Below are 17,929 nucleotides of genomic sequence, written 5' to 3' on the forward strand. Positions count from 1 at the left end.
CAGACTGCTGCACGTAATTCTAGTGCATGTTGGTGCACGTGAGCGTGTCCCACTGGCTGGGCCATGGCCGCAGCTCACCTTCCCGACCCACAGATTGGTCGCGGAAGCGGAGCGCCCACAGTCTGGTGCCCCATCAGGTAAACATCTGGTAACTTTGTCAGCATGCACCGTTAGCTCTCAGGCTCAGGCTTATCCATGTTGAGAGCTCTAAAGAGACAATTTAAACGATCTCAAACTCATATGTTGCACCTTTAACAAACAGTTGGATGACAGTCCAGTTTTGAAATACCTGCACTTTAAGTGAGTATTTGCATTTTTGATTAATGATTACTCTTCAACTTCTTGGCTGACTATAGGCAAGTGTATTTACCACCCTTCAACAACAAATTTAAAGTAATTTAGATAGCCTAAGTTACAAAAAGCAATAAAAGAAAGAGAAGACTTTATACAAAGACACACACAATGTGACTTTCCTCTTCGTAACATAAAAATATTCAAACATATTTTAAAGAGATATGATGTATTGCTTTGAACCTACTCAACAGCACACAAGTAGCAGTAGCCTAACGTAGGTATTTCTACATGCCCTACAACATTAAACGGATGTTAGTCAACCTATCAAAATACCATTATATAATGTAATAACTTCACTTTAGATAGTTTGCTAATATAATCACACTTTAATATAGGTAAACAAATGGAATGCAGAACTTTTTTCTACAGTTTCCTGAAACTACACCACACCACCACAGTTTTTTATAATTTAACTGTAACTCTAACTGTAAGTCAAACTATAGCACCAGCAGCAGGCCTTTAGGTGTCATGTGCCGATCAGCCTGATTCTTGAACTCCAGAGAAATATTATAAAAATTATAAGGTACACTTTAACTTTAATTTTTAATCTACAGATTCTCACTATCAACATTATGATGTGAGTATAATCTATACTGCATTCCCAAAGCCCCATGAAATAATCCCATCTCCCCACAGAGTACTTTACCTCCCTGACATTACCACATTAAACCTGATCATAAGAGCCTCTGTGATGTTCGGGTCGTGTTTCCCGCAATCAAACTGGTTCGGACTTTGTAGTGAAATTCCAGTGGATGGTTGTGTTTGTGGCGGTTTTGAAGCAGTTGCAGATGTTCTGAAGTATCCTGTTGAGGTATTTGACATTTTTTCCCTTGTATTGAGAAAATAAAAAATGAGGAGAGTACCCCTCTTCTGATGAGCACTCTTCTTACATTATACGTGTGTATAACTTATAAGGCCTCTTTGTAAAAATTGCACTTTTAATACATAACTGTCACAACTCTATATAATTGCATACACATTTAAATGTAATGTAACATAAGTACATGTGCAATCTAGCACTCAGAATAAACATATGGAAAATGTACTTTAATTTGGGTAACCTGTGGTTTGCAGTATTACAAAGTCAAAATAATAAAAAGTGCAAAAAGTTCAGTAATTAAAAGACATTGCAGGTACATAACAATAAAATACTTGGAAATGACATGTTCAAATTGATTTTGCTAGCATAATATCTGTGAAATAAAAATCCTGATCATCTCAGTGGCCCTTTTTATACCTGATATTCTGACTCATCTTGGTAGGGAAAGAGCAGGTGTTAACGACAGTCAGTCTGCAGTTGTTATTAATAACATTAGCAATACCTTTGTTCAATGATCTCACTGCATTACAATTTGCATACTTTTTTCTTTTTACTTTTAGTACATATACTGCAGCTGCTCTTATTAAAACTTTGGGACAAACTACTTCCATTCCACCATGAACTTTGACCCTCGTGCTCGTAGGTTCACTGAGCAGAGAGAGGATTGTGGCTCAGTATAGCCAGAAAAGCATGCTGGCTTGCATACTGCACAATGTGACCACATGTAGTAGGTCATCGTGGTATTTATAGTTATAGTACATTTCCATGTATTGGAACATACATAATCTTTTTCTGGCATACTGAATATTATGTTAGTATTGGTTTTGGAACACACAGTCAGAGTGTGCCAGGAAGTCATGACAGTCTGACAATAAACCAGCATGCACAATGCCAGAACCCTGTCACTAAATCAGTTAAATATAATTCAGCCATTGTTTATTTTATGATTTAAACCTTCACTTTTCCTTCTGTGACATGTCAAAGTATCTTAATGTGAAAAAGGTTTATAGTGAATATTCACAATTAAATCCTCACATATAAAGGACAGTGTATTAAGAACACTTCGTTTCTGTCTGTGATTTTACGAAATGAAAATAATATGTGTTTCTCTGTGCTGCAAGATATCCTAATGGGACACATGTGTAAACATGTATTTTATTTCTCTCTTTTTTTAATGCTTTATATTACAGCATGCACATTTGCAGAGTGTACAGTCATGGTAACAACAATGCTAACATGCTGATCACAGTCCTTGTTTAGATTATCATGCTAACATAGCAATAAACACAAAGTATATCTGAAGCTGATGGGAATGTCATTTGTTCAGGCAATTGGTCATAACCCAAAGTACGAGAAAAATATGATATGTACACTTTGAGTTGGCAGAAGACAAGAACATCTATTTACCATTACAAATCTGACCTGATGATAAAAAGTCAAGTGATTACCTTCATAGAGCTGCCAAATCTAAACTTGTGTTTTCTTAAATAGGATATACTCTTTGTTGTTTGTCACTGCTTCTTGTGGATGACTCTTGTCACAGAAGTAGAAGGAGGCTTTGACCCTGTTCCTGGTGGTTTTCTGTATCACACGTCGACACGAGGGTGTCAGATCCTGCCACTAGAGGGCGAGCTCTACCAATAGATTCCCCTCAGCAGACAAAAAACACCATTTCGGGCTTCTCTGAAGGTATGGGATTCAGACTTTCGTTCTGCAACCTATCACAGACTAGTAAAATAGTGTGTTATTGGTCATGTCAATTGTGTTTGAATGCTACACACGTCTTTAAATCATCAGCCTGTATCATCCATGCAGGCACTGTGCCTGAGCTGAGCATATCTCACAAGAACTGACCCAAAATAAATTGGCTTCTAGTACATTCACAAACTATTATGCCACAAGCATGCACATACACACAGGGATACTCATTCTCACTCAGACACAGACACAATTCCCCTCCTCCCGTGATGCATAGACCTCCCTCACACCCCATTCTCTCTCTCAGACTGGGCAGGCTGCCAGCTCAGCCCTCCCTCATCTCTTTCTCCCCCTCTTTTTGTTTTGTTTTTTCTTAAACCCTGGATCTCTCTCTGTGTGTGTATTCTGGACATACCATACCAAGCCAAGCATCACAATGCTGAATTTACTAAAATAAATGTTATAGAAATGTGCAGGGAATGTGTTGCTGTTCCCAGACCTCCCTCTCTGTGGTGGACTCGCTCTGAGAGGCAGTGCGGTACCCAGACGGCGCGAGGCATGTAGACTGAGAGAGGAGTCACTAACAGCACCTGTTTGAGAAAGCTAGAACAACGCAGGACGAACAAAGAAGGAGGAGTCTTTGGAGAGCGGAGGTCTACCCCACCCTTCTCTCTGTCACATGCACACACACACACAGACACGCTCTCCCTTCTTCCCTCCCGGTGCGTCTCCTCCGGTCTCCGATGCTGGTGTTGTGAACAGCATCCAGACACTCGGCTGAGCTGCATGGAGGCTCAGGGAGGGCCAGGGAGCCCAGGTAAGAGCCATTGTTGTTATTCTTCTTTCTTTTCTTTGTGCCACGGATTCTGTCTCATTAGCATGGTTGCTGCAGACTGTGTGTGTTCTGAATGACTTGTGCTATGTATGCTCTGCTGTAAGTAAGTAAGGGTCTCTCATATAACAGCATGTTCAAGATGTTTATACTTGTATGGACACTTTATGAATGATGGGACAGATTCATATTCGTCAGATGAGCTGGTTTAGATCATTTCAATACATCGCTGATTGTTTAAGCAAGATATAGTCACTAATATATGTTAGGTAATGTTCCTCTCCCTGGATCCTATTGTGGAGGATTCATCTCTACATCTAAAGCTTTATGCTAAATCTATTGCTTAGCAGTACATGTGTTATTATACACACTGTAGTCAACCATGCAAAAGCTGGACTGATGAAATACAAATTGCAGTACAGTAGTGGACTCGTATGGCCTTTGTGTTAGAGCCATCCAGAGAAGCCGGTGCTGTGTGGTAGCACTGCACAATGCCCCAGTGCATCTAAACAATCAAACATTCACAAAGAGCTGGTCATGTAACTGTCTCTATCTCAGGCTAATTATTGTAAGGAATTTAATTAATCAAAGATTTTAACATTAGCTTTGATAAATTACAAAATAATATACAAAGAGAGGCAAAGCTGGAGAAGGAGAGTTTATTTGTCAGTATATTAACTACATCTAAACTTACAGTGGGAATTAAACCACTATTACAATGTTGCTTTCTTACTCTTGTGTACATTAGAGTTAAACAAGGTCTCTGCAACCACGGTAAGATGTAATTTCAGCAGGTATTCTGGGATATTCTTTTGTTCCTGCCATGACCTTGTTCCACTTATCATTGGTTACAGGCAGTATCTGAGCACCACTTGTTCATGCTGATGGACAGAATGACCAGCTCATGAAGAATTGGGGTATTATTTGTTCATTTTGATGATCGAATTAGAGTGAACATCCTTATTATGATGTATCACAGGACAGGGTCATAATACCCGTGACTTATGGTGAGCAGTGTGCCACAACAGCCACAAAGTAATATTTCTAGCTTAATTTGAGACGATTATAATAAAATATTGATGAAAAAATGCACCAACAACACCATCACTTGACATTTGTATGGACATCACTCTTAATACAGAAGATGGAGAGCAATCAGCAAGCGAAATGACCTGTAAAAAAAGGGTGTTGAGGATATAAATGTGTCCTTCTTGCGCTACAAACAGCAATTGATTTATTGAACCCAGAGACTGAGTTTAATTAAACTTTTGCCCAATGTACTCTACATCCTGTCTTTTATTTCTTTCCATCTGTGGAGGGTCAGATGTTTCACAGCTGACAGCTCGAGGCAGGGTCAGCCATTGCTGGAAAAGACAACATTTCTGACAGCTGTCCGTCTTTCACCATCAGGAAAGACATTAACATTCTGGTTTTTATACGCTTCTTCTTTCTTCACAGCCGGCTTCGGCAGGTGGTTGCTCGATCAGTTCGTCTGTGGGGACTTGTCCTGCTTTACACACAGATAATACTCTGACTTCCTTGAAAGCTCTTTTCTTCTGTCTAACAAGACTCATCTTCCATAAAACGTCCAGTAAACATTTGGGCATATAAGAGCACATGTATGAGCACACAAAATTTGACATGCATACATTTCGTTGTAGAACACAAATGGCTCATTAAAACATGGGAAATGTGTGATTTTCTTTTTTTATAATGAATGCACATCAACAGCAACAAGCCCTCTATTACAATGACGTGGGAAAAGCTCATTTAGGGGGTAAATGGCTATGATTCGATGGCTGGAAGGATGGAGGATAAACTGCCTTAAAGCAATGGTAAAAAGGTTGGGGAACTGTTGTGTGAGAATGAGTGTTTGCTGAAGATGGTGATGGAAATTAAAACCCAAACTCCTAGTCTATATATTGAACGAACATTTCATTATAACAGCAGAGGTAACTTTATAGTCTCAGTTTCTGTGGCTCCTCACTGGGGACATCAATCAAATGCCAGCGATGAATGAACACTGCTTCTCAGTGTGAAACCAGAATCAATCATGTTCTAACTGTAAAACACTTTTAATCTGAAATGAGAAATGAAACCGTCTAGGAGCATACTGTGAGAAGAAATAGCTTCGCCAGCCATCTGGTCACACCCATCAGGAATCTGCTCTACTCCCACATGTCTTTCTATCAACTCTACACATAACTTGTTAGTAGCCCGTGTGGACTTGTTTTTCCTAATTTGAATGGATGTTTGAGAAACATTTTCATCGCAATGTAACTGTTAAATTAGACGTTTGACCAGTCAAGTTAACACATTTCCTTTCCAGTAATCACACATCTATAAAACCTTGGACAACGTGTATACACATAGATACACAACAGAAATTGATACGGGATAGAAAAAAGGCAGAGTGTGTAGACTGTTGTAAAGAATATGTTAGCGTTAAACAAACAGATATATGATATATATATATATATATATATATATATATATATATTTCAGTGGACACGTGTGATGTAGTTACCTGGCGAATCAGGTTTAGAAGTTTCTATTGAGTGGAAAAAATTATATTGGTCGGATAATTACCGAACAAGACTCAGACACTGACTTATTTCAGTACTTAGAAGTAATTTTGCCCCCTGTGTTACCCCAAGACATGTCTTTGTAGATTGTAATGCAGTTTCATGAGCCTTAAATTGTTCTAGGTTAAATGTAGACCTTAAATCTGTAAAAAAACATCTCTATGTAATCTTGAATTACAAATCTAACTCTGGTGAACATCTCCACCTTGTTACTCTCTTTGTTCCCTCACACTATCTGTTTCTGTGTCTCTGTGTCCTGATAGAGCCCAATAAAGACATCCAGAAGCTGCTGAAGCCCTACAGCTCAGGTGACCTATCCAAGGAGTTGTTTCACTGCCCAGCAGGGGAGGAGGATGAGGGCAGCCTGTCAGGGCACACCGCCAGCCTGCTGGACATCACCGAGAAGAGACGTGAGTACCGGGGGAGGTGGGTAAAGAGAAGGTAATTGTATTAAAAGTCGAAGAGTAACTAAAAGTCATGGATTGCAATGTTACAGGCTAATTATGGGTGAAAATGCTTCGTTTAACCCTCCTGATGCCTTCAGGTCAATTTGACCCGATTCAATGTTTAATGTCGGTGTTCTTTCGGTAGTCAACAAACAAACAAAGTACCTCACACTTAAACTTGGAAAACAATATTAATTCTAATAATTTTCCAGAGGTTTTAATTGCTGGGGTCAAATTGACCCCAAGGGTAAAATATGTCAGTAAATACAAAGGTAACAGGAGGGTTAAACATTGGATCGGGTCAAATTGACCCGAAGGCAACAGGAGGGTTAAACATTGAATCGGGTCAAATTGACCTGAAGGCAACAGGAGGGTTAAGACACCTGGCCAATAGCAAGTGAATACAAGGAAGGAGATGAGGAATGTTGATTAGGGAGGGCAGAGATATCCTATCTACATCCTCATCCAGTCCAGGTTCATCTTCTCTGATCTTTCAACCCACTGAATGATTGCAAAAATATTTTAGTTGCTCTGGTCCCACATTCTCATAAAGCACTGCAGCTTTGCCTTGGTTAAAAGGACTCATTGTGCATCAGTACCACCCAGAGGCTTCCCTGTGCATGCCAGACTCAGAGCCCAGAGCCCGGAGACAGATACAGGGGTGACAAGTCAACCTTTATCTGCTTCACTAACCAAACACTTTTTTCAGAAGAACAGCTCATCCAGAGGCTAATGACTGTGTCTCGATGATTTAACATGACCCGGTAACTAGCCATGCTATCTGGCATGTCAGTTTAGAATCTGGGGCAATGAAGAGAAAGAAACAAAAGTAAACATGCAACCAATGATCACCTCCCTTGTTATTGTACATTAATCCCGCAACAATAAAGAATCACATTAAAATGTAACTGCTCTGTAAATTGTATGATATTATTAATTCAGGTGAATGTCCTCAGAGGCCAGATGCAGCTTCATCTTGAATGTCACAGAAACAAATTATTGCCTTGTGCTGCAGTTTTATCTTCAGGGAGAACGACCACAGTTGCTTCTGAGTCGTCTGTAACATTTATATTTGGGCCTGGAGCAAAGAGAGGAGGAAGTAGTTCGGAGTTGAAAAACCACAAAATGCAGGAACAATAGATGCAATAATGCATTAAATAGCATAGACAACTGCAGTGCTGATACATTTCCCCTTTGTTAATGTGATTACAAATGTATGGTGACTGCTGTGCAGTGGCGCTAATGCCAAAACAGCTTTTATCCATTTGTATTGATCTATAGCACAAAAAAAGAAGTCAGGATATTGTTTAAAAAAAACAAATTTCTTAAATATATACGATCTCAATACTTTAGCTTTTTCTCAATCAAATATCTTTACTCCATTAGAGGCCAGTCATCCTTACCAGCTGCTCAGGCTTGACTGATGACCTCAGAGCACTGATGAGCCAGTATAGGATCCCCTCTACTCCCTTATCCCTCCTGCCGCATGTCAACTCCTACCTCTACCCATCCTCACTGTTCTTTACCTTTCTACATTGAAGGAGAAGAAACGAGAAAGACAATGAACGAGATTTTGTACCCAACATCAAAACAACAGCATGCAAACAATTCATTGTGTTCAGTTTACTTTCGAGTAAATCAAAGGAACATTTATTTCACACCCATTAACTTCAAAGTCCTGAATGTTGAGTGTGAGCTTAAGGGCAAGCAAAAAAAAAAAAATACATCCGAGGAAGGAGAATGAATTAGAAGACACACATTTGACTTTACTGGCCGCCGGGCTGCATGCTTGCTGTAAGAAGAAGCAGTGGTCTTTTACATCATCCATCTGCTTCAGGCACAATGTCATTTCTTTAGTCTCAGCGTGAAACCTCTATTGTCAGTGCTCCTCACTGGCGTCTTAAAGCTCGCCTGATTGGCTTTTGAGCTATTTCAGTGCGTCTGCCTGGGAGAGAAAACGCATTGATCAATTATTCAAGGTGAAAGGGTGTGGGAGAGGAGAAAGGAGATGGGGAAGAGGTGGTTAAAATACAAGCGCAGCAGACTGGCAATAACCTTGTAGCCTATTGAAAATAATAGCAGGAAATAATGCAGGGGGTCTTTTATTTTAAATCGTGCCTTCATCTAGTTCCTCTCGCTTTCATTTCCTTCTTATTCTTTAACATCAACCTTCTTAACTAGCTTCATCTCCATCTCTTCTCCCACCATTCTGCTACTCCCTCGTTTCTCTTTATCTTCTCCTCCACAATTTTTTAACTCCCTGCTTCGCTGCCTCAAGTTTCTTCACTCCTCCAGAAAGGGGGAGGGGGGGAGGGCAAAAAGACTGATAGCTGTCAGTGGGCACCTTCCAGTCTGAAGGGAAAGTCGAAATGTTTTTACAAACGTAGCCAAGAAGCTAGAAATGACAAATATGAAGGAAAAAAACCAGCTTCTGTTCGATTTTTGTCAACAAATAATTACATAATTCAGTGTTTCTCCACCGAATGTAATCAACCACTATGAGACAGTAGACACACACTTTCTTAATTCTGATCTTTTAATGCTGCTTTTACATTGCTGTTGTTTAAACATTTGGTGCAGTGGTTAACGGTGGAGCATGAGAGACCCGGTGGCTTTATGAAGTGTCTTTTAGAAACAAATTTATTATTTTGCTGTATGGGAGTAATTTGAAGTCAAGCGTATATATTAGCAATATATTATGATGGCAAGCTAAGCCTCAAGTGTGTTCAATAAAAACTTTAAATCATTCTGTATTTAAGTGGTAGCTTAAGCAGGAAAGTGGCATATGGTCTTCTTTGGCAGTAAAACCTTCGATGATCTATAAAGAACTGGGGAATAGCATGACAGATTAAACCTAATAGGATTATTACCAGCCACAACAGTGAAATACAGTGTGTAATAGCCCCTTTCAAAGCAGACATGTCATAGCATAATAATCAGATTAATTACAGTCCCTTTATTAAGTCCAGTGAGCCGGCATTAACAATACCTTAGCCCGGGCACAGCGAAATGTCCATAATCATTTTATTGTTCACACCTGCGATGTAATGTCATGTATTTTGGTCATCTTGTGAGTCTGTATAGGAGTTGCTAGATGTTTACATTTCTGTCTGTGTTTAAATCTTTTCACTGTGATAGTGTCCCAAGATGCAGTTGAAAAACAATATCAAGCCCTCCCCAAATACACATGAGTATGCCCCCACATTATTTACCGTGGAGCTTTTTTATATGCGACCCACATTGTCCCTGCCTTTGTGAATAATTGTGCATAACATATCCAGCTGGGTCATGACTGGCATGTCACCCAGTCCTGCTAATGAATACGGGTTAGACCTCTGGAGGAAAGCAGATGGTTTGCGGTGGAATAAAGGACAGGCGAGGACACCTTTAGACTTCAAACTCTAAAGTCTCACCTCTTATTTGCATTCTCTCATAGTCACCGCTTCCATATTTCTTCTCCTGGCTTTTTTGGTGTTGAATTGTTTGAATATATCTGAAACATGACACAATGACCAGCCACTGCTTCAGCATGATAAGCAGTCTTCTTTAAATCAATAGTTGCTGAAGGATGGTGCAGGAGAGTGGGCTTTGCCTCCTCAACTTGATGCATTGTCTTAAACAGCCTGGAAAACCGAAGGCGAACAATACGGGATAATAACAGCTTTCAACCTGTCACTTAAGCCATCATGTCTCCACAAAGTCAAACCCACAAACAATCAGTGAAATGTTTCAGACTTGATGTTGCATGGCATCCACTGATTCATAAGGAAATGCAAACACCTACATCTGCTTCAGTGACGTCTCCAAACATCTTTCTCACTATAATGGTAGATTAGTTCCGCTCTATTACACACTTGATTTAACTTGAGAGATGTTGAGACAAGCAGCTGTCTCGGACCCTTGCTTTATGTAGTACAGAGTCTTTGAATAGATTTCACTTTACATACATCGCATTCAAATTTCAGCCTGATTGGAATGCAGATCCGAGCACGCTGATGCACGCCTCATGTGCATTTGACCCTTTGGTGTGCAGCAGTAGTGACTCCTGTCTGCTGAGGAATCTTGTGCTGAGATGAACAGGTGCAACACACTCAGGGAAAAGGTGGAATTCCCAATGTGTTAAAGAACGGGCTATTTCCATCTCCTCTGACGAGCTCTTGTTTCAGTTCTCCTGTGAACTCGTTCCTACCGTGGCATGCTCAGACGCAGATTCAAGGTATCTACCTTGTGTTTGAATTTATTTCTGAAGTAGAGAGCACTTAGCTTCGCAAGAGATGTTCAGACAAAAATAAATAAATACATACATTTTACAATAGTGCTGAAGGAGCCAGCAATTTATCTGATTTTCAGTACAATGGAGGTTTAAGTAGTACAAGATAGGCGGAGGAGCTCTGTGTTCTAAGTAAATGTAGTCCATCCCCCACTTCTTTTTAAAGAGACACTCTTTTTATTTTCTTCCAGACTAAAAAGTATGCTGTTTTCTCTCCCGGTCTCATAGAACCACTGAGTAGTGTGTCCTCTCTGGAGGTGCACTTTGACCTCCTGGATCTGACAGAGCTGACTGACATGTCCGACCAGGAACTGGCTGAAGTTTTTGCTGACTCTGATGAGGAGAACCACAACGAGTCCCCAGCAGGTAAGGTCTGCTGAAACAGAACTACAACAAACACAAATAATTGAAAAATGAAGGGCAGGGGAGCCTCTTCCTGCCAATGCACATACTTGAATGTATGCAAATACAAACCCACAAAACCACTTCCTGTAATTGTTTGCACACTTTTGCCCTCTAGCTTTATATTTAAAAGATCTTGTATGTGTCCGTGTGTTACTTGTATCATGTATCATTTGATTGGTGGGGGAAGTATTTCCAGCCCTCTACCTTAACTCTACTTAGGGGTGAAGATGTCACAGGGGGATTAGGGTGGACCCAAATGCACAACTCAGGAGACAGATAATGCAAATAAAGATCCTTTACTGAGAGTGTCGTCAAGAACGGAACAGACAGAATAATGAAACACACTGTGGAACGCTCGAGGGATTGGTCGGAAAAACACAAGACAATCTGGACAAGTGCAAGTGAAGGAACCTAAGTAGACAGGGACTAATTCGGGAATGGGCAACAGGTGAGATGGGCATGAAGACCAGGTGAAGGTAATGAGGGTCTAACGAGGGAGTGATCAGAGGCAGGTGAAGGGAGTTGGACTGACGAGATGGGAAGCAGGATCTGGAATGACATGATAGTTCGTGAGACAGGATGAAAACAACCAAAACAAAAAGGAAGGTGTGGCGCTAAACTGTTACAGAAGATGCCTGGAAAAGGAAACATAAAACAGTACTTGTAGTGTGGTATTACTCAGTGACCTGGGGAGGAGAGAGTTTCACATCATTATGGCCTGGCAGGGTCCTAAAAGGGCCTGCTGAGTCATTATGATTTAATATGAAACATATTTCACAGTGTCTGGAATAAATGCCCTTAAGATTAAACTTCCATTATTTTAAAAATGGCCTCACACTGTTTGATGCTTATGAGAAACATTTTTAATAAGATTCTATCAAATTGGCATTTTGAGTCTTCACAAAACAGGAAATTAGGAATGAAGAAAAAACAATGAGCGTTGTGCACAAACAGTCAGCAGCTACTCCACAGGGTAAATCAAGGCTGCCACGTCTTTCTCTCAATTCGCACCAGGAATGCACACATGTTTTATTCATGACCTGTGAGCCTCATCACGCATGCGGACAGTGAACGCTCTCCTCCTCTGACACTCCTGCCTCTCAGTATGCACACAGGATTTCATGCCAGCTTGAGTTTTAAAGGTCCACCGCAACAGTTGAGACAATGTCTTACATATATTGTCTACATACAAACATCACATTTTTCTTGATAAAAATGTTGGGTTTTTACTAGAGACCGACTAGGAGTGTCCCCCATTCTCATGCTTTGACTGAGAATACGCAATAGGTTAAATAGATATTCATCATTCTGGCGACAGTGACTTTAGTTTGAATCTACTGAAACACATTGCTGTAAAACATTCTTCACTTGTGGAGACACAGTTATCTTAAGACTTTATAAATCCAATCTAGGCTTCTATCGCTCTTATTTTCTTTTCCTGTTTTTATCCACTCCTTCTTTAACAACAGTGGTATCTCCCTTCCTTCTCTTTCCTGTTTATTACTAATGTTCCATATCATGGAACAGCCTGTTATGTGTGAGTTATGGTCGCAGTGGGCCATCTGTGCTATGCTGCTGTCTGCAGCACAACAGATAATTATTTAAATTTAAGTGCAGGGGCCCTTCTTTATGATCAAGAAAAAACCCACGTTCTTAGTGTTGTATTAAAACCTGTGCATTGTTGAGTGTCAAGTAGCCTACTGTCAAGTAAAATGCTTTATTAAAATGTAAACAATGTTTTAGTTTATTATATTCACGGGATTCTTAATTATGTCACACCCAGTTTATTTCTCACTGCTGCCTGTGCAAAGATAACTTTAGAGTAAGACAGCTTTGTGGATGTCTAGATAATCACCATCTGGAGGCTAAACCAACCGAACTACGACGGATGCTCCATGTGTTCACGAGCTAGTCGCTAACGGTGTCTGTCTGCTGAAGTCTGTTCATTTTAAGATGTGAACACTTGCAGGTGAGTTGGTAGTCTGGGGTGCAATAGAATAATCACATTGAATCCTTTCTGTTAAAATAATAAAACATAAATAAGCTCCTTTATAGAGGAATGATGGGATTCATAACATTGGTTTATTCATGAATTGATTTCATACACAATGAATGAATCCAAGAGTAATTACATTCAGGTTTCTATTTCATATCTGATGCTTCATTAAATAACACATTTTGCCATGTTTTTAATTCCCTTTAGTTCAGTTGTAATAATATTGATGGCTGATGATTTTGCAGCTTCTCAAATGTAAGTTTGAAAATATTAAAACATGTACGCCAATGCAACCCAAAGATCTGTACTGGCTTAAACAACATGTCAGATTTATACTAATATATGACATACAGAATTATTTTAACCCATGTTCCTAAAGCTGAGCAGACTAAAATGTTGTAGCTTGTCCATCCTTCCCAGCTGTGTTCTCCAACACCACCACACCCAGCTCCCTCAGGCTCTCGTTAATCGCAGGCCACAGCTGCTTCTCAGTAGCCGGATGCAGGACATGCAACAGCCAAGAGGTTTTAAGTCCAAGGCCTCACATCCGCTCCCCTGCTAATCAAGATGACGTCCTGCTGTCAGGAGACGTGCAGCTGTATACCACTCTTATGATAAACATTTTTTTTACACAGTATCAGATCTGTGAGGAAAAAACTACAAATCTCAACCAGAATGACATGTTTGCACCCTCAGATTGACACATTCAGAGAATCTGAACCTCACAATGAGCAGGTTGTGTCGTTCCCTCTCGTATTTTCACCTGCAAAAACGTGACTAAAAATAGATCAGCCATCTAAGAATGCGATAAAGATTTCTTCTTTAACCTTTTAACCTGAGATGTATCATTTTGTGCAGGGCCGCTCCCTTCTACCTGTTTGCTGTATCTGTCTCACACCCACCACAGACACACTACTCCTCTCCTTCACCCTCGCTCAGCTCGTCTTTATCTTTATCTTTCATCTCTTTTTTCTATCTCTGCCTCAGATCCAGCTTTAACAGAGACGTTATAAACGTACCTCTTCATCATGGCTAATCATTTCATGTAAGCCAACTTTTAAGTTGTACTATGTGGGTTTATGTGTCCATAAAGTCATCATTGGGTTCATTGTGGGGGAGAAAGAGTTTGATTTAATTTCTATGTGTCAGAGGTTGTGCTACAAAAGTGTTGAGCTGTGCTTTGTGAGCATTAGTCTCTACAAAAAACTGCTGAGTAAGCGCAGGTGTGTTGAGTGCACCTAGGAGTTGAGGGAGAGGTTAAAGGAAGATAATAGAGAAAGATGAGGAAGCCAGTTCATGCTAAATGTAGGTTATTCTTGAATAATTCACTTCTCTCTGCTGGAAACACAGCCTGGTTCTTCAAAGCCATTTAAACAGTAATCATAATCCGAGTTATCACACAAGTACATTGTTTATAGATGCTTCTGTTTGTTTGTTTACTTTACTCTGCTGTGTGTCTCCTGTGTTCCTCTCTCTCACCGTCTGCTGTGTGGTCGCCTGATTCAAGTTGCATTGTTCATGGACAGTTCAGAGTTAGTTAACATTATAAGTTGTGCTTCATAGCGAGATAGACGAGAACATTCAGAACTTAGTGTTTCATCAAGCGTCTCTTTCTTCAGCAGCCAGAGGCACAGAACAAAAGGTTTCCTCCTGTTGCTTTGGTTGTTGTTTTATACTCAAATAAGTCTCATGAAAGACAGAGTTTACCCACTGAAAAACTACGACAGGCATATCTTTGGCCTCCTGTTCTTTGTCGTTGGAGCAGTAACACGGTTTTAACTGATGACATTGCGAACTATGACATATTGTGTTTTTGTCTCGTGGACTTCTTTCATATTCAAATAATATGAGCCGTGTTGTAGAATGAGCTTTTTTTATTTCTTTTTATGGATTTGGGCAAGTAGATAGTAGACATGCAAAGGGACGCAGTGATGCAACAAATACAGAACAGAAACAGAAAATCATCGTCCATTCATTCAGTTTTTAGACCAGCAATGTCTCCCGAGAGGGTCGCATCTCTGCCAGTTCATGCTCAGTGTTTGTGGTGGAGGACAGAAACAAAACAAAGCAAACACCCTAACGCCGAAACAGGTGTTTCCAATCTGCTGTCAAACACCTGCATTAATATCATTGCTCAAGGTGTAGCCACATGGGACGCCTGTTGTACCGCTGCCCACGGGCAGTGGTTATATATCATTCATCCTTTAAGACCAGAGCCGCTTCAGGCTGTTAAGCACATTATTGTTTTGTCATAGAATTACGATGCAAATAGAATTAGTATGCAGAAATAAAAGTGTTGTTTCCTATAAATCGGTTGAATGAGAAGGGCATTGTCACACACTGTGCACATGCACTTCCATACACAAGTGTAACAGTTGTTTTCCCAGTGTTTCCTGTCTCTGAGAGAGGCTAGTGTCTCATAATCATTACGTTTGGCAGCAACATGCTGACTGAAGAATCTAATGGCGGCTTGCAGCACAGAAGGAAGACAGTGCAGCCCCCCCCCCCCCCCCCCCTGTAGCTTCATGGCGCTTTCTGCAGCAGACTCCTGAGGACGTTGTTGTCCCCTCTCACTCATTAAAATCCAAGACGCCATCAATCTTCTGAGATCAATGCCTCCTGTGTATCTCCCCCTTTCTCTCTCTTTCTTTTCGTCTCTCAGTATCTTATGTGTGTGTGTGTGTGTGTGTGTGGGGCGGGGGGGGGGGGGGGGGGTATGGATGTGGCTTTGGGGGGATGTACAAACCATACGTAGTTTGACCTTCACTTAAGAGATCTAGCATGTGACCGATACAGGCAGTGCCAGGCAAAGCATGGTCCAGCTCTCCATCAGTCTTTACGCCTCTTGCCTTTGTGTCCTCTGACAGGTTGGACATCACCACCAAGTGGTACAAAGAGGCAATGGCAACGGATCTGAAAAACAATCTATGGTTGGCAAAATTGAATAAAATAGCAAAATAAATAATTGCTTTGAGATTATTATATTTAGGAAATACTTTATTACTTGTATATACAAATATAAAGCAACGTTTTGTGTGATTAATGCTCTTGCAGATCATTTCCGATCTCTTAAATAGTTTCTTATCCCATCTTAGCTGGTCATCATCTCACTTTACATGGAAGAATCCTTAAAAATGTAATCAGTGTGATCCCAGTGCCATCCCATCTTGAATGAACAACAATCTGTGGCCTGTGCAGAAATGGCTGGTATATATGTGTGAATGCAGGTATGCAATAGGCTGTATAGGCTTTTAATGGCTGAGAGGAAAGCAACCGTATCGAGCACAAATGATGTTGCATTCAAATAGTTGAGCTCTGGAAATAGTTCGAGAGGTTTCTGTACCGACGCCAATAAACATCAAAACAATTGTATTTCAAGTTTAAAGTGATTTCCTTTTGTCTGTTTCCATTTTTATATCTACCAAGACTCTGTATTCCTGTTGTTTACAAGTCATGGTGTGTTCCCAGGTTCCCACCAGCCTTTGCTGCCCAGAGGCGGGTACTTGCGCTCCCCCTCGTGGACACGCAGCAAAGCCGAGCCCCAGCGAGAGCGGAAGCACCACAGCGACTCGGACACCGCAGAGCCCTTAATGAAGCTGGAGAGGCCGAAGCCGCTGTGAAATCTGGTGGGAAACACAGGCTGACTGCAGAGAGATAAAACCCAGAGACACGGAGCGGGACCCCAAAGTAGACCAAGAGCCCCCCCCCCCCATCTGCCACTGTGCACTCACATAAGATAACCATGGGGCTGACCAGGACCTAGTTGTCTGGAGTCCAGACAACTAGGTCTGTCCCCTAACTATAGATGTTGAGATGTGCAATACACACCTCTCTCTCTCTCTCTCTCTCCCTCTCTCTCTCCCTCTCTCTCTCTCCACACACACACACACAATCATTGTGTTGTTCATGCAAGGAGTTCTTAATGCACTCTGGGCGGCCACATGGTTTTAAGCTCCGTTGTGAATGGCAGACAGGGTCTGAGGTCAGCAGAATAAGATCACCTCCATCCTTACAGCCTCTCAGGGTGGGAAATAGCTTGAACAGTGAAATTGATTCCTCGATTGTTTCCACAGCTTGTGGCCAGACCTTCTATGTCAAGTTCAGACACTGGGACTCAAATTGAATGACCAGGATATAATTTGAAACATAAATCAATAGAGCTGTTCAAAATAAAATATCCCTCTGAGGCTATTACTTAATGTATTGGCTTGAAAACGGAACAGGTTTTTTTCTTCTTCTGTTGCCTGCAATAATGGTAACTTGATCAGTAGAAGTGGATGTCAGTGAGGCCATGCTACTTATTCCCATCATACTTTCTCCATCGTATTGAATAATGTGAGTTGTTATTATAATTGCCTCAACAAAAATGTTTGCACTTCTCTCACTGAGTTGTATTTAAAGAGCCCGTGTCCTCCCAGAATTATTGGCATTTGTTGTAGATGACACAAAGGTAAACAGACCAAGTAGCAAGCTATGTGCAATACACTTTTCCATTAAACTTTGTTTAGATAAATGTACTCCGT

At 40.7% G+C, this 17,929-nt stretch overlaps 1 protein-coding gene across 4 annotated transcripts; it reads left to right on the forward strand.

The window, feature by feature from the left end:
• Nucleotides 1-132: 132 nt before the first annotated feature.
• dbndd1 (dysbindin domain containing 1) lies at nt 133-17,923 on the forward strand. 4 transcript variants are annotated; one of them, XR_008831356.1, is made up of 6 exons: nt 133-1,165; nt 3,635-3,689; nt 6,553-6,699; nt 11,234-11,371; nt 13,258-13,379; nt 13,827-16,868. XR_008831356.1 is itself a non-coding variant. In XM_056412063.1 (5 exons), exons 1-5 carry the CDS (start codon nt 1,046-1,048, stop codon nt 13,320-13,322), a joined length of 525 nt encoding a protein of 174 aa, XP_056268038.1. In that variant the 5' UTR covers nt 133-1,045; the 3' UTR covers nt 13,323-16,868. The 4 variants fall into 4 exon arrangements, 3 of the variants coding, with proteins under 3 accessions (XP_056268038.1, XP_056268037.1, XP_056268039.1); XM_056412063.1 differs by having other exon boundaries at nt 13,258-16,868; XM_056412062.1 differs by lacking the exons at nt 13,258-13,379; nt 13,827-16,868 and adding an exon at nt 16,875-17,923 and having other exon boundaries at nt 184-1,165.
• Nucleotides 17,924-17,929: the final 6 nt, after the last annotated feature.

This window comes from Pseudoliparis swirei, chromosome 4, assembly GCF_029220125.1.
Source record: "Pseudoliparis swirei isolate HS2019 ecotype Mariana Trench chromosome 4, NWPU_hadal_v1, whole genome shotgun sequence".
NCBI classification, from domain to species: Eukaryota; Metazoa; Chordata; class Actinopteri; order Perciformes; family Liparidae; genus Pseudoliparis; species Pseudoliparis swirei.

What these genes read in the sequence shown, in the direction of transcription:
- dbndd1 (XM_056412062.1), top strand. Translation starts at nt 1,046, where the DNA reads ATGTTCGGGTCGTGTTTCCCGCAATCAAACTGGTTCGGACTTTGTAGT. An exon ending in GGGAGGGCCAGGGAGCCCAG is followed by an intron (nt 3,690 to 6,552) that starts GTAAGAGCCATT and finishes GTGTCCTGATAG; the next exon opens with AGCCCAATAAAGACATCCAG. An exon ending in GGACATCACCGAGAAGAGAC is followed by an intron (nt 6,700 to 11,233) that starts GTGAGTACCGGG and finishes CCGGTCTCATAG; the next exon opens with AACCACTGAGTAGTGTGTCC.